General features: G+C 43.2%; 1 protein-coding gene across 2 annotated transcripts in view; it reads left to right on the top strand.

Annotated features, from left to right (window-relative positions):
• LOC126470099 (cholinesterase) overlaps nucleotides 1-17,803 on the top strand; it is a 186,229-nt gene that overhangs the window by 91,956 nt on the left and 76,470 nt on the right. For both annotated transcript variants that reach the window (XM_050097670.1, XM_050097679.1), the window contains exon 2: nucleotides 15,809-16,084. In XM_050097670.1, coding sequence (XP_049953627.1) covers nucleotides 15,809-16,084 — 276 coding nt within the window. The remainder of the gene's footprint in view (nucleotides 1-15,808; nucleotides 16,085-17,803) is intronic.

Consider the following 17,803-nt stretch of genomic DNA (forward strand, 5'->3'; position numbering starts at 1 on the left):
CACTGTCCCACATCTTCCAGATTCTCAGTCGTAATGGTAGGCTGTGATAATCGCCGTCATTTTTACTGAAGACTAAACTGCCTTCGCTTTTTACTGTGCACTTTCACCATTCTTAATGATTGCCGCGGGGTCGTCTGAAGCGCTTTTCATATGAGACAAGTGCCTGTATTGCAGCGCCCCTGGCTTTTTATTCCGTACTGAGTCTCGTCTGTTTTGGGTGGTCATTTTCGTTTGTGTGTCCGTGCCGAATATGCCTGTGTTGTGAAAACTGTATACTGTGGGGTTTGGCATCTGAATGGTGAAGGTGAGGCTATGAGGGACTATCCGTTTTATGGAAAAATCGAAATATAGTAACAAAATGGTTCAAATGGCTCTAAGCACTATGGGACTTAACATCTGAGGTCATCAGTCCCCTACACTAACCTAAGGACATCACACACACATCCATGCCCGAGGCAGGATTCGAACCTGGGACCGTAGCAGCAGCGCGGTTCCGAACTGAAGCGCCTAGAACCGCTCGGCCAGTGTGGCCGACGAAATGTAGTAACAAAATGTAGGAAAAAGCTGTGACAAAAGTGTCATCCAAACATATCAGAACACTCATACGTTCATCTGCTCTAGAAAATATATGCTTGCAAACACATAAGACAGTATGTAGAATGTAGTAAGTAGCATCTGTTTTCCACTGTTGAAATAATTTTCACTAAAACACGTTTATCTGATTACTTTCTTATCCATACACAGCGTAGGTTCTTTCTCCGTAAAACGTAAATACTTTCATTTCGTCTCTCTTGTAGGAGAACACTGGTAGCAAAATAATAATAATGATACCAGGACCATGCGTTACTTTTCAGTGTGCAGAGCGAACAACACAATAAAGATCAAGAAGACACGAAATCACAAAATCCATTTCTATAATAGGAGTAAACTTGATCGTAATAGGTTATAATTTCCAATGTTAGCAGAGGCAGCCATAGTCGCTTGTCTCTATCCATGCGAGAGTGCAGCATACTCGGAAATTTAGAACTCCACTCTCGGCACAATCTATAAATCATTGACGTCATAGACGCGCTCGCGACATGGTTGGTTGCTAATTTACACGCAGGCACGAAAGACGCGCTCACTTCCAGTAGCCGATTTTGACCAGAAAGTCTCTCGTGTGAAATAGGCTGTGAGTCAAATAACACAACCAGAACGCCATTGGAATATGCTTCATCTTTGCCAAACGCATTTTTCTTTTTCTTTTTCGAATGCTTTTAGTCTGGAGTCAATATAAGTGACATCCACAGCACAGTTAGTTATGTGTGTTACGTACCGGTTATATGAGATTACAAAGGGATTGGACTTGAAAAGGAACAGGAAGAAGGTGAAGACGAAAGGGCAGACGTGATGCTGCGACAAGAATTTGATAGAGCACTGAAAGAGCTAAGTCGGAAGAACACATCCGGCACAGACGAAATTGCCTCAGAATTAGGGAGATTCTTCAGAGAATGTATCATGACAAAACAAATACACCTGATGTGCAAGATATGAGACAGGCGAAATACCCTTCAGACTTCAAGAACAATATAATCCCAATTCTAAACAAGCAGGTACTGACAGGGGTGAATACTACCGAACCTTTAGCTTAAAAAGTCATGGTTGCAAAATACTAACGCAAATTAGTTACAGAGGAATGGAAAATCCGGTCGAAGGTGACCTCGAGGAAGATATCGTTGAGCTCTGGAGTAATGTACAAACGTGCGAGACAATACTGACCATACGACTGATTTTACAAAATATGTTGAAGAAAGGCAAACGTACGTTTATACCATTTGTAGAGTTGGAAAAAGGTTTTGAGAATGTTGATTTAACTACCCTCTTTTCGGAAGTCTGAGGGTAGTAGGGATAACTTACAGGGAGCGAGAGGTTGTCTGTAACATTCACAGAAACCAGATTGCAGTTAGGAATAAGGGACATTACAGGGAAGCAGTAACTGAAAATGGATTGAGACAGGGTTGCAGCCTATCCGTGATATGATTCAATTTGCACATTGATCAAGCAGTAAAGGAAACCAAAGAGGAATTTGGAAAAGGAATGAAAATTCATGTAGAAGAAACAGAAATTTTGAGATCTGCTGATACAATTGTAATTACGCCAGAGACGGCAAAGGATTTGGGGGATCAGTTAAACGAAATGGATAATGTCTTGAAAATAAGTTATAAGATGAACATCAACAAAAGAAAAATAGCCTAATAAAGTTAAGCATTACAACTGGAATTAATTAAGGAAATGGGTCACTGTAAAAGTAACAGACCAGTTTTGCTATACACTCCGTCCAAACAGGCCTTGAAGGCCTAGCGTTACTGACCGACCGCCATCTCATCCTCAGCCGACAGGTGTCACTGGATGCGGATATTGAGGGGCATGTGGTCAGCACACCGCTCTCCCGGTCGTTGTGTTTTCGTGACCGGAGCCGGTACTTCTCAGTCAAGTAGCTCCTCAATTGGCTTCACAAGGGCCGAGACCCATCCAAGCTAAGCATGACAGTGCTTAACTTCGGTGATCAGATGGGAAACGGTGTTACCACTACTGCAAGACCGTTGAGTTTCGCTATTAAGGAAGTAAAATAACTGTCGATGTAAGAAGTATAGAGGATGATAAAAAACATTATAAGCAAAAGCAGAGAGTTTTTCTGAAAAAAGGGCAAACATCAAGATCCATTATAAAGTAGGAGTAGATCGGATAACCAGTGGAGAGGTACTAAATCGAACTGGGGAGGAAAGAGTTTGATGCCACAATTTTCCTAAAAGCAGGACACATCCTGAAGCGTCAAGGAATAGATAATTTGTTAATAGAGGGGACCAGAGAAAAAAGTTCTACTCTCATCTCTGCGATATCTATTAAGAAACCACAGGATGTGGACTGTGATGTTGTCCATACGTGCGGGTGCGACAACCTCTTAATATGGTCCAGTATAGATACAATACACAGGAATTTTTGGTAGCCGTATACGTCAGAGGGAAAAAAAGTGCCACGTCAAGCCAAGGGAAAGAAAAACAATGCCACAATCTGGACGGGTGATAGGGCTACTGGCGGATTTACACTGCTAACTGTGATAGTTCATCCAAGGATACGACTGTTAGTAGCAGGGAATTTACCGTTGTTAGTGGACATCGGCGATGTCTCTTGGGCCAGCCGCAGCGATCTCGATCCATTAACACGTCAAGGTCTACATCAGAGTAATCAATTAGATTATAAAATCAGCCACTCAGTGTAAACTATCGGGTGGCATTTGTTTTTGACTCTCGTGTCGTCATCTTCTCTGCACAACCGATTGTCTGGCTGTTTTACACTGAAGCGCCAAAGAACGCATGCGTATTCAAATACAGAGATATGTAAACATGCAGAATACGGCGCCGCGGTCAGCAACACCTACATAAGACAAGAAGCGTCGGGCGCAGATGATAGATCGGTTATCAAGATTTAAGTGAGTTTGAACGTGGTATTGTTGTCGGCGCACGAGCGACGGAACACAGCATCTCCGAGGTAGCGATGAAGTGGGGATTTTCCCGTACGACCACTTCACGAGTCTACCGTGAATATCAGGAATTCGGTAAAATATCTACTCTCCGACATCGGTGCAGCCGGAAAAAGATCCTGCAAGGACAGGACCAACGACGACGGAAGACAACGCTTAACGTGACAGACGTGCAACCCTTCCCCAAATTGCTGCAAATTTCAATGCTGGGCTACCAACAAGTTTCAAAGTGCGAACCATGCAACGAAACATCATCGATATGGGCTTTCGGAGCCGCAGGCCCACTCGTGTACCCTTGATGACTGCACGGCACAAAGCTTTACGCCTCACGTGGGTCCGTCAGCACCGACACTGGACTGTTGACGGCTGGAAACATGTTGCCTGGTCGGACGAGCCTCGTTTCAAATTGTATCGAGCGGATGGACGTGTGCGATTATGGAGACGACCTCATGAATCCAGGGACCCTGCATGTCAGCAGAAGACTGTTCAGACTGGTGGAGGCTCTGTGCAGTTTGAGTGATCGGGACCCCTGATAAGTCTAGATACGACTCTTAACAGGTGACACGTACGTAAGCGTCAGTGATCTAAGAAAAGGCATGTACATGGACGAAAGTACGGGGGACCAATGTTTGACTACAGTAAACAGGTTCAGATGGATATAGGATGCAGCAGCTATGCAGAGGTGAAGAGATTTGCAAAAGAATGACTTGCGTGGAGAGCTGCATCATACCGGTCTTGAGACTGAAGACCGAAACAACACTTCTACTCATCTATTAGCAGCGTGTGTGTTTAATGGTAAACAGGAAGCTTTGGAGAGTAGTCCTGTATAAGCTGGTTAAAAATTTAAGTGGATACAAGACAGGAAGGTTGAGGTTTATCGTTTCGCCGATCTCGAGGTCGTTACAGACGGATCAAAAGGAAATCGGCCGTGCTCTTTCGAAGGAACCGTCTAGGGATTTGCCTCAAGATATTTAGGAAATCACGGTAAACCTAAATTCAGATGACTCGACGCGGATTACACCGCTATTATGCTGAATACGAGTCCAATGTCTTATCACTGCGCCATCACGCTCGGTAAAGTGGGCAGGTACGGTACGGAACGAGAAGGCGAATAGATTAGGTGGGGAAAGAAGCGGGAAATATTTATCGAAAATGACGACCGGTTGGTGAAAGATGGACGAATTAATTAATACATGGTACAGCAGACAGAAAACGAAAGGGAATGAACTGATGGCATATACGCGAAAATGATCAGTATCAGCTTATTTTGTATTGGAGCAAACTGTAAAGGGTTCAAATGGCTCTGAGCACTATGGGACTTAACTTCTGAGGTCATCAGTCCCCTAGAACTTAGAACTACTTAAACCTAACTAACCTAAGGACATCACACACATCCATGCCCGAGGCAGGATTCGAACCTGCGACCGTAGCGGTCGCGCGGTTCCAGACTGAAGCGCCTAGAACCGCTCGGCTACCCGGCCGGCAACTGTAGATGGAAAATGTGCATAGTATATATATCATGACATTATGAGGACATAGATGGAGGTTGGCACAGAACGGACACTGCGTCGGCCGCGTATAAGAACTATGAATTCGACAATAATACGTGCACAGTCTGTTCTATCGCGCCTGCAGAAGTCGACTTAAGTAAAGTGTGAGGGCGACGACCTCGTTGCCTGCATGGGGTCGCTGAACTCTGAAACTGGTTCGTCTCTGGGCGGCTCCACAACGCAACTCCGCTTCTGCCGCTGTGTTCCTTCTGTTTTATAGGCTATTAACTGCCAAAAGAGCGATGGAGTATCAGTCGTCTTTGATTGCTGATCCACTCGCTGCTGATTCTACTATCAATTATACCAGAGGTGTTGCTGTTTGCACTACTTAACATTTTTTGTAAGCGATGGGCTTAGAAAACCGTTGATAATGGAGAATTTTTTAATGAATATACTTCAGCTTATAAAAATAAGTTTCTTCTAGATATCGACATAATACGTTTTTCTTATTATATTTATTTGTTTTCTTTGTACGTCAAATGCCTTAAACACATTTATACTTGCAAGGACAGCTTGTATAACAATTTCTTTTATTTATTTTTATCAACTCAGATGAGGATATTCTTTCTTGTCGAGCGCAATATGCTTAACGAAGAATCAGGTACAGAAGTAACTTCAAATGTGGCTGAGGCAAGTGTAGCAGCACCATTGTCATCGACGTCACACGTATGGACGACTTGTAGATGATATAAATTGTATTCAAAGAGCGTGTATCCAGGACGAAGGAAGGAAAACGTAGTGCACAAATATCCAGTCCACGATTTCAATGTGGTGCAAAGATTTGGCTCCTGGCTTTGATTGATGAGACATGTCAACTTGTGCACTCATCAGAACACAAAAATGTAGCAAACTTCCGACTGTAAGGTGCGTATGAGATTTTATACAAACACCTAAGATCCAATATATGTAGGAACAACACGTAGAATAATGACAGTGGTTTATCGAAGGCAAAGCAGGGCGGACTTCAGTTCGTCATAGTGATCTGGTAAACGAAAATTTATTTACAAATGAAACTGTTCATAAAACTCTCGACCAATCTGCAATGATTGTGTGAGGGATCCATACGACGTTGGACTAAGTTTTCCAAGTAGCCCATTATCAAGAGAACCCAGTCCAGTGCATATAAACACAGTCCACACCATTATGTAGCCAAGTGGGTCCATGGATTTGTGCGATCTGCGCCACACTCGAACCCCACCTTCAGCTGTTGCCAACTGAAATCGGGACTCTAGCCAGGTCACAGTTTTCCAGTCGTCCAGGGTCCAACTGATATGGTGAGAAGCCCAGGAGAGGCACTGCACGTGATGTGCCGTTAGCAAAGACATTTGCGTCGATCGTCTGCTACAGTAGCCCATTAACGTCAAATTTCGCCACACTGCTTTAACGGATACGTTCTTCTTACGTCCCACACTGATTTGTGCTGTTGTTTCACGCAGTCCTGCTTGTCTGTTAGCACTGACAACTCGTCATAAACGTCACTGCTCTGGGTCGTTAAGTGAAGGCTGTCGGCCACTGTATTGTCCGTAGCGAGAGGTAATGGCTGCAGTTTGTTATCGTGGGCACACTCTTTACACTGTGCATCTCAGAATATTGAATTCTTCCAAAAGTGTCGTTTTTTTTTCGTGACACTTCGTCAGTGTTTACAGTGTCATTGTAATGTAATTAATTAGAACAGAGGTTCGACAATATGAATAAATAAATGCAATAGAGAACGTAAAAAAATGCTGTTGGCTGTCACTTCTTATTCCGTTACTGAAAAACCATAAATAAAGTGGAGTCCAACTACAGGGTGTTTCAAAAATGACCGGTATATTTGAAACGGCAATAGAAACTAAACGAGCAGCGATAGAAATACACCGTTTGTTGCAATATGCTTGGGACAACAGTACATTTTCAGGCGGACAAGCTTTCGAAATCACAGTAGTTACAATTTTCAACAACAGATGGCGCTGCAAGTGATGTGAAAGATATAGAAGACAACGCAGTCTGTGGGTGCGCCATTCTGTACGTCGTCTTTCTGCTGTAAGCGTGTGCTGTTCACAACGTGCAAGTGTGCTGTAGACAACATGGTTTATTCCTTAGAACAGAGGATTTTTCTGGTGTTGGAATTCCACCGCCTAGAACACAGTGTTGTTGCAACAAGACGAAGTTTTCAACGGAGGTTTAATGTAACTAAGGGACCGAAAAGTGATACAATAAAGGATCTGTTTGAAAAATTTCAACGGACTGGGAACGTGACGGATGAACGTGCTGGAAAGGTAGGGCGACCGCGTACGGCAACCACAGAGGGCAACGCGCAGCTACTGCAGCAGGTGATTCAACAGCGGCCTCGGGTTTCCGTTCGCCGTGTTGCAGCTGCGGTCCAAATGACGCCAACGTCCATGTATCGTCTCATGCGCCAGAGTTTACACCTCTATCCATACAAAATTCAAACGCGGCAACCCCTCAGCGCCGCTACCATTGCTGCACGAGAGACATTCGCTAACGATATAGTGCACAGGATTGATGACGGCGATATGCATGTGGGCAGCATTTGGTTTACTGACGAAGCTTATTTTTACCTGGACGGCTTCGTCAATAAACAGAACTGGCGCATATGGGGAACCGAAAAGCCCCATGTTGCAGTCCCATCGTCCCTGCATCCTCAAAAAGTACTGGTCTGGGCCGCCATTTCTTCCAAAGGAATCATTAGCCCATTTTTCAGATCCGAAACGATTACTGCATCACGCTATCTGGACATTCTTCGTGAATTTGTGGCGGTACAAACTGCCTTAGACGACACTGCGAACACCTCGTGGTTTATGCAAGATGGTGCCCAGCCACATCGCACGGCCGACGTCTTTAATTTCCTGAATGAATATTTCGATGATCGTGTGATTGCTTTGGGCTATCCGAAACATACAGGAGGCGGCGTGGATTGGCCTCCCTATTCGCCAGACATGAACCCCTGTGACTTCTTTCTGTGGGGACACGTGAAAGACCAGGTGTACCGCCAGAATCCAGAAACAATTGAACAGCTGAAGCAGTACATCTCATCTGCATGTGAAGCCATTCCGCCAGACACGTTGTCAAAGGTTTCGGGTAATTTCATTCAGAGACTACGCCATATTATTGCTACGCATGGTGGATATGTGGAAAATATCGTACTATAGAGTTTCCCAGACCGCAGCGCCATCTGTTGTTGAAAATTGTAACTACTGTAATTTCGAAAGTTTGTCTGCCTGAAAATGTGCTGTTGTCCTAAGCATATTGCAACAAACGGTGTATTTCTATCGCTGCTCGTTTAGTTTTTATTGCCGTTTCAAATATACCGATCATTTTTGAAACACCCTGTATGATATTGTGGCGAAAAAGTACAATACCATTGCTCTACATATCTTTAAGCCAACTTCAGTTCCTGGTATCAAATTATTAAAACATTTGTCAAACGCCTATAAAAAGTTTCACGGTAATTGTGAAGGTAATCTGTAGCAGAGCAGTAATAACACTCAGAATACGCGAAGCCCTGTACGAGCTAAATTGCGCCGTACCAAAATCACGTGACTTGAGTTGCAGGAGATGTTGCGGACAGAATTCTTACTCTGCGCAACCGAATGCACACTCCTTATTCGCGGGAGATTCACGAAGATATGCAAATACTTTAATATGTTATTCTACAAGTAAGACTAAAGAAAAAAAGTTCATATAAACATAGGTCCGCAAATGTTAGTTACTGAGTTACGACTAATAAAAGATTTTGCCTGAAATTTAGCAACTTCGCTAATATGAAGCCATCGCAAAACTGCGCGAGGTTAAAGTAAAGCACTATTTCCATTTATTTTGTTGTTATTGGTCTGGTGACTCTAATAAAACATGTCCCAGACGTGTATATGCAGCAATTATTATACGAGTAAATTTGTTTACTTTTCATTAAGAATGTAGAAACATTTAAGTCATTGTTGGCAATCGTTAGTGATTTGTTTCAGTCGTTTCCTAACCTTCAAACGAGTTAGTTTTCCGTATTGTTCAGTGAAAGAACATAATAAGAACAGTGTATTTAAGTGAAACCACATAGTAACTGTTTGTAGATTATTTTTTGAGAGAGGGATGCCTTTCAAATTTACGACAGAGGAATACATCGATATGGTGTTTATTTGTGGCAAATACACGGAAGGCAATACTTTCTCGCATTATGAATGCAATAGACGAAATTAAGAACAACCCTGTGAAACTGAAACGAGCAACAAAACTTGTTCATACACGTGCAGCTAAATGAACTGAACTCGGTGGAGACATTTTTGAACATTTATTGTGAAATGGTGTGTACATTGTACAATTTCCTTAACACTGAGCTTTGTTTTTTTCTGGTTTAACATTAATTTGCATGTGCTGTGGTATTAATAAAAAAATATTATCTTACATATTCATACAGTTTCAGTTAACGTTATTACCATCATTTTTCCAAAATTAAAATTTCTACAACTTCTATTGAAAACTTGGTGCAATTGTCTGGAATTTAAAAAACAAATTGGGCCAAGTAGTTAATAAATTAAAAATTTCACGAAATCGCTTCTTTCCTTCTCTGGATGTTCTGGAAAACTGCTGCATAAACACATCTGGGACATGTTTTATTAGATTCACCAGTTCAATAACAACAAAATAAATGGAAATCATGAATTGCCTTAACCCCTTACCGTTTGGCGATGGCTTCACATTAGCGAAGTTGCTAAATTTCAGACAAAATCTTTTCTTAGCCGTAACTCCGTAACTAAACATTTTTCGGACCTATGTTTATATGAACTTTTTTTCTTTAGTTTTACTTGTAGAATAACATATTAAAATATTTCCGTATCTTCGTGAATCACCTTGTATTTACATCTACATCTACATCCATACTCCGCAAGCCACCTGACGGTGTGTGACAGAGCGTACTTTGAGTACCTCTATCGGTCCTCCCTTCTATTCCAGTCTCGTATTGTTCGTGGAAAGAAAGATTGTCGGTGTGCCTCTGTGTGGGCTCTAATCTCTCTTATTTTATCCTCATGATCTCTTCGCGAGATATACGTAGGAGGGAGCAATATACTGCTTGACTCCTCGGTGAAGGTATGTTCTCGACACCTCAACAAAAGCCCGTACCGAGCTACTGAGCGTCTCTCTTGCAGAGTCTTCCACTGGAGTTTATCTGTCATCTCCGTAACGCTTTCGCGATTACTAAATGATCCTGTAACGAAGCGCGCTGCTCTCCGTTGGATCTTCTCTATCTCTTCTATCAACCCTATCTGGTACGGATCCCACACCGGTGAGCAGTATTCAAACAGTGGGCGAACAAGTGTACTGTAACCTACTTCCTTTGATTTCAGATTGCATTTCCTTACGATTCTTCCAATGAATCTCAGTCTGGCATCTGCTTTACCGACGATTAATTTTATATGGTCATTCCATTTTATATCACTCCTAATGCCTACTCCCAGATAATTTATGGAATTAACTACTTCCAGTTGCTGACCTGCTATATTGTAGCTAAATGATAAAGGATCTTTCTTTTTCTGTATTCGCAGCACATTACACTTGTCTACATTGAGATTCAGTTGCAATTCCCTGCGCCATGCGTCAATTCGTTGCAGATCCTCCTGCATTTCAGTACAATTTTCCATTGTTACAACCTCTCGATGTACTACAGAATCATCCGCAAAAAGCCTCAGTGAACTTCAGATGTTATCCACAAGGGTCATTTATGTATATTGTGAATAGCAACGGTCCTACGACACTCCCCTGCGGCACACCTGAAATCACTCTTATTTCGGAAGACTTCACTCCATTGAGAATGACGTGCTGAGTTCTGTTATCTAGGAACTCTTCAATCCAATCACACAATTGGTCTGATTGTCCATATGCTCTTACTTTGTTCATTAAACGGCTGTGGGGAACGGTATCTACCTGGGAACTCGTGTCTATGGCCCTCGGAGTCTCGTGGACCAATAGCGCGAGCTGGGTTTCACACGATCGTCTTTTTCGAAACCCTTGCAGATTCCTACAGAGTAGATTTCTAGTCTCCAGAAAAGTCATTATACTCGAACATAATATGTGTTCCAAAATTCAACAACTGATCGACGTTAGAGATATAGGTCTATAGTCCTGCACATCCTTTCGACGTCCCTTCTTGAAAACGGGGATGACCTGTGCCCTTTTCCAATCCTTTGGAACGCTACGCTCTTCTAGAGACCTATGGTGCACCGCTGCAAGAAGTGGCGGGGGTGGGGGGTGGGGGGGGGGGGGGCGCAAGTTCCTTCGCGTACTCTGTGTAAAAATCGAACTGGTATCCCATCAAGTGCAACGGCCTTTCCTCTTTTGAGTTATTTCAATTGTTTTTCTATCCCTCTGTCATCTATTTCGGTATCTACCATTTTGTCATCTGTACGACAGTCTAGAGAAGGAACTACCGTGCAGTCTTCCTCTGTGAAACAGCTTTGGAAAAAAACATTTAGTATTTCGGCCTTTAGTATGTCATCCTCTGTTTCAGTACCATTTTGGTCACAGAGTGTCTGGACATTTTGTTTTGATCCACCTACCGCTTTGACATTAGACCAAAATTTCTTAGAATTTTCTGCCAACTCAGTAGATAGAACTTTACTTTCGAATTCATTGAGCGCCTCTCGCATAGCCCTCCTCACACTACATTTCGCTTCGTGTAATTTTTGTTTGTCTGCAAGGCTTTGGCTATGTTTATGTTTTTTGTGAAGATCCCTTTGCTTCTGCATCAGTTTTCTAACTCGGTTGTTTTACCACGGTGGCTCTTTTCCATCTCTTACGATCTTGCTTGACACATACTTATCTAATGCATATTGTACGATGGTTTTGAACTTTGTCCACTGATCCTCAACACTATCTGTACTTCAGACAAAACTGTTATGTTGAGCCGTAAAGTACTCTGAAATCTGCTTTTTGTCACTTCTGCTAAACAGAAAAATCTTCCTGCCTTTTTAAATATTTCTATTTACGGCTGAAATCATCGATGCAGTAATCGCTTTATGATCGCTGATTCCCTGTTCTGCGTTAACTGTTTGTCACCAGAAGGTCCAATATGTTATCGCCACGAGTCGGCTCTCTATTTAACTGCTCAAGGTAGTTAATACTCTTATGTCAAGAATCTGCGTTGATACGTCAACAAATTGTGCTGCTTATTTCACAATGTGGTCATGGACAACTAATATTTTGCCTGCTGAGCGTTTTTTACGCCTCCCGTGAAGGACACCAATTCCGTATTCACTCGTATCGTGCCTCAAAATATCGAGGTCTGAAATACAGTCATGGAAATAAGTATCCATGCAGTAGGTGGTGACAAACTACGATGGTGTGTTGGGATAGTAAATCATCCACAGCGCCGATACGAATAAGTGCGATGATGTAGCGTCAGATAACCATGTTCTTGGTAATGAAGCTTCCCGTATGCCATGAATCTATTATGGGAAAATAAAATATGTTACACTCCGCACGGTCTTCGACAGGGCAAAATGTATTCATGCAGCGGACTACTTTCAACCAAACAAACGGCTGACGCAGCCCCAGAGTGCATGCCACACTTGCATAGTCGTGTGGCAGCCGTGAAGCAACAGCACGTCGGACGTGGGTACCGTGGAACAGCAGAATGGGCCGCAAGGGAAAGGAAACGACCATTGAGGAACGAAACATCGTTGTCGCCCAATATCTTCAACACAAGTCGTATGCCGAAAATGCGAACATCATAGGACGAAGCCGAGCGTCTGTGCAATCTAACATTAAGCAATATAAGGACAGACATGTGGTAATGAACATTGAACAGAAGCTTACAACAAGAGAGACCAGAATGCTACTAAGAATCATCAAGAAAAACCCGAAAACGACAGCGTCGGCACTATCCGCATATGTACATGACCACTTCCGAAAGGACATCACTCCAAGGGTAGTTCGTGCCATTCTCAATCGTTCGGGCTACAGAGCCAGGGTCCCGAGACGAAAGCCCTACATCAGCAAAAAGAACAGGAAGTGGCGGATGGAATTCGCGAAACAGCATGTATCCAAGACAGCAGACGTCTGGGATACTGTATTGTTTAGTGATGAAAGCAAATTTAATATCGTGTACAATGATGGTAGGATCTTGGTCTGGAGAAGACCGAATACAGACCTCGACCGAAACAACATTCTCGCTTCCAGCGCCCGGGTTCCCGGGTTCGATTCCCGGAGGGGTCAGGGATTTTCTCTGCCTTGTGGTGACTGGGTGTTGTGTGATGTCCTTAGGTTAGTTAGGTTTAAGTAGTTCTAAGTTCTAGGGGACTGATGGCCATAGATGTTAAGTCCCATAGTGCTCAGAGCCATTTTTTCGAAACAACATTCGACCCACGGTGAAACACGGAGGTGGTGGAGTGATGGTATGGGGCTGTAGGTCAGCCTCCGGTGTCGGAAAATTAGTGTTTGTGGAAGGTACCATGGACAGATTTGTGTATATGAACATTCTCAAACAGAACTTACAACAGAGTGTTGACGCCTTGGCTCTTCCAAGAAATGATTACTTCCGACAGAACAATGATCCCAAATATACGACGCAAATTGTCTGGCTGTGATTGCTCTACAACACTCCACACAGTCTTAAAACACCAGCTCAGAGTCCGGACCTAAATCCCATCGAACACTTGTGGAGGGAGCTGGAAACACGAGGGAGAAAACACGACATTCATATAAGGCCTCTTTGAAAGAGGCTCTCCTTCGAGAATGGGAAGGTATCACGTCACAAACTACAAGAAAATTGGTCCATTCCATGCCACGGAGGTTGCGAGAAGTAATACATCGGAAGGGTATGCATACGAAGTATTAAACATGTTCTGGCCTTGTTAGAAGTGTCATTTTATGTTGGTGTATGATTACTTAATTCCCAGCGCAGTAGAGAACTTGGCAGACGTTTTTGTATTTTATTTTGTAAAGGCTTGTTCATTCTCGTTCTATATACCAGCATAGCTGCATTGACGACTGGCCAATGTGTATAGTGCATATCCAATTAGTGTTTTTGGTTTCGTATTGTCAGGACAATATTATGGAAATGGAAGGGGATGTAGATGAAGATGAAATGGGAGATACGATACTGCGTGAAGAGTTTGACAGAGCACTGAAAGACCTGAGTCGAAACAAGGCCCCGGGAGTAGACAACATTCCATTAGAACTACTGACGGCCTTGGGAGAGCCAGTCCTGACAAAACTCTACCATCTGGTGAGCAAGATGTATGAGACAGCCGAAATACCCTCACACTTCAAGAAGAATATAATAATTCCAATCCCAAAGAAAGCAGGTGTTGACAGATGTGAAAATTACCGAACTATCAGTTTAATAAGTCACAGCTGCAAAATACTAACGCGAATTCTTTACAGACGAATGGAAAAACTGGTAAAAGCCGACCTCGGCGAAGATCAGTTTGGATTCCGTAGAAATGTTGGAACACGTGAGGCAATACTAACCTTACGACTTATCTTAGAAGAAAGATTAAGAAAAGGCAAACCTACGTTTCTAGCATTTGTAGACTTAGAGAAAGCTTTTGACAATGTTGACTGGAATACTATCTTTGAAATTCTGAAGGTGGCAGGGGTAAAATACAGGGAGTGAGAGGCTCTTTACAATTTGTACAGAAACCAGATGGCAGTTATAAGAGTCGAGCGGCACGAAAGGGGAGCAGTGGTTGGGAAGGGAGTGAGACAGGGTTGTAGCTTCTCCCCGATGTTATTCAATCTGTATATTGAGCAAGCATTAAAGGAAACAAAAGAAAAATGCGGAGTAGGTATTAAAATCCATGGAGAAGAAATAAAAACTTTGAGGTTCGCCGATGAGATTGTCATTCTGTCAGAGACGGCAAAGGACTTGGAAGAGCATTTGAACGGAATGGACCTTGTCTTGAAAGGAGGATATAAGATGAACATCAAGAAAAGCAAAACGAAGATAATGGAATGTAGTCGAATTAAGTCGGGTGATGCTGAGGGAATTAGATTAGGAAATGAGACACTTAAAGTAGTAAAGGAGTTTTGCTATTTGGGGAGCAAAATAACTGATGATGGTCGAAGTAGAGAGGATATAAAATGTAGACTGGCAATGGCAAAGAAAGTGTTTCTGAAGAAGAGAAATTTGTTAACATCGAGTATAGATTTAAGTGTCAGGAAGCCGTTTCTGAAAGTATTTGTATGGAGTGTAGCCATGTATGGAAGTGAAACGTGGACTGTAAATAGTTTGGACAAGAAGAGAATAGAATCTTTCGAAATGTGGTGCTACAGAAGAATGCTGAAGATTTGATGGGTAGATCACATAACTAATGAGGAGGTATTGGATAGAATTGGGGAGAAGAGGAGTTTGTGGCACAACTTGACAAGAAGAAGGGACCGGTTGGTAGGACATGTTCTGAGGTATCAAGGGATCACCAATTTAGTACTGGAGGGCAGCGTGGAAGGTAAAAATCGTAGAGGGAGACCAAGAGATGAATACACTAAGCAGCTTCAGAAGGATGTAGGTTGCAGTAAGTACTGGGAGATGAAGAAGCTTGCACAGGATAGAGTAGCATGGAGAGCTGCATCAAACCAGTCTCAGGACTGAAGATCATAACAGCAACAATTGTCAATAAAGGCAGTTTACTTTTCCACGCTGTAGTGTATGAATACTTATTTCCATTGCTGTATACAGAGCTAATTAACGTACCTGCAGACCATTTTTACTAGCGGCACTTGAAAGAGCCCCTTGTGATTGTTGCAGGACAACAATGGCGTGCCGCTGCCGGGCGTGCTGGCGGGCTGGCGGCCGGACCTGCAGGGCAAGGAGCGCGCCGACTCGCGCCAGCTGGAGCGCGACGTGCTGGTGGAGACGAGCTACGGCCAGGTGCAGGGCTTCCGCGTCCACCTGTACGACAACCCGCTGCCCGAGTCGGGCTTCTGGCCCGGCCAGACGCCCGTGGAGCGCGTGCAGGCCAGCGTCTCCGTCTTCCTCGGCGTCCCGTACGCCATGCCGCCCGTCAACGAGGGACGCTTCAAGGTGACCACCACCTTCATTTGCGCGGGACTCACTCGCACTGCAGCGTCGCTCGTTTTATATAGTGAATCCTTGCAGTCCGGTTTACGTAAGTTAGCATTAGATAGCGAGCTTCTGGCCTGCTCCCGCCAGCAATACATTAGTGGGAGCTTGGTGTTGCCAACTTCCACAGTGTCACCACTTGCAAAGCTCGAAGCCCGTCCATTTTCGAGTGGGAAAGTTTCCCTTATGCGAAAAATGTTGCCTCTTTCATAAAAATTCGCGACCCTGTCATCATCATCATCATCAATCATTTAAGACTGATTATGCCTTTCAGCGTTCAGTCTGGAGCATAGTCCTCCTTATAAAATTCCTCCATGATCCCCTATTCAGTGCTAACATTGGTGGCACTTCTGATGTTAAGCCCATTATTTCAAAGCCATTCTTAACTGAATCCAGGTACCTTCTCCTTGGCCTACCCCAACTCCTCCTACCCTCTACTGCTGAACCCATGAGTCTCTTGGGTAACCTTGCTTCTCCCATGCGTGTCACATGACCCCACTATCTAAGCCTGTTCGTCCTGACTGCTACATCTATAGAGTTCATTCCCAGTTTTTCTTTGATTTCCTCATTGTGGACACCCTCCTGTCATTGTTCCCATCTACTAGCACCTGCAATTATCCTAGCTACTTTCATATTCGCAACTTCAACCTTATTGATAAGGTAACCTGAATCCACACAGCTTTCACTCCCATACAACAAAGTTGGTCAAAAGATTGAATGGTGCACAGATAACTTAGTCTCGGTACTGACTTCCTTCTTGCAGAAGAGAGTAGATCGTAGCTGAGCGCTCACTGCATTAGCTTTGCTACACCTTGCTTCCAGTTCTTTCACTATGTTGCCATCCTGTGAGAATATGCATCCAAAGTGCTTGAAACCGTCCACCTGTTCTAACTTTATTCCTCCTATTTGGAGCACTCAATCTGTTTATATGTCTTTCCCACTGACATTACTTTCTCTTTGGAGATACTAATCTTCATACCATAGTCCTTACATTTCTGATCTAGCTCTGAAATATTACTTTGCAAACTTTCAATCGAATCTGCCATCACAACTAAGTCATCCGCATATGCGAGACTGCTTATTTTGTGTTCACATATCTTAATCTCACCCAGCCAGTCTATTGTTCTCAACATATGACCCATAAATAATATGAACAACAGTGGAGCCAGGTTGCAGCCTTGTCTTACCCCTGAAACTACTCTGAACCATGAAGTCAATTTACCGTCAACTCTAAATGCTGCCTGACTATCTACGTAAAGACCTTTAATTGCTTGCAAAAGTTTGCCTCATATTCAATAATCTTGTAGAACAGATAATAACTTCCTCCTAGGAACCCGGTCATATGCCTTTTCTAGATCTATAAAGCATAGATACAATTCCCTGTTCCACTCGTAACACTTCCCCATTGTTTGCCATAAGCTAAGATCTGGTCCTGACAACCTCTAAGAGGCCTAAACCCACACTGATTTTCATCCAATTTGTCCTCAACTAATACACACACTTTCCTTTCAACAATACCTGTGAAGATTTTACCCACAACGCTGATTAAAGAGATTCCTCTGTAGTTGTTACAATCTTTTCTGTTTCCATGTTTAAAGATTGGTGTGATTACTGCTTTCGTCCAGTCTGATGGAACCTGTCCCGACTCCCATGCCATTTCAGTTATCCTGTGTAGCCATT

Source organism: Schistocerca serialis, chromosome 1, assembly GCF_023864345.2.
Source record: "Schistocerca serialis cubense isolate TAMUIC-IGC-003099 chromosome 1, iqSchSeri2.2, whole genome shotgun sequence".
Classification (NCBI taxonomy): Eukaryota; Metazoa; Arthropoda; class Insecta; order Orthoptera; family Acrididae; genus Schistocerca; species Schistocerca serialis.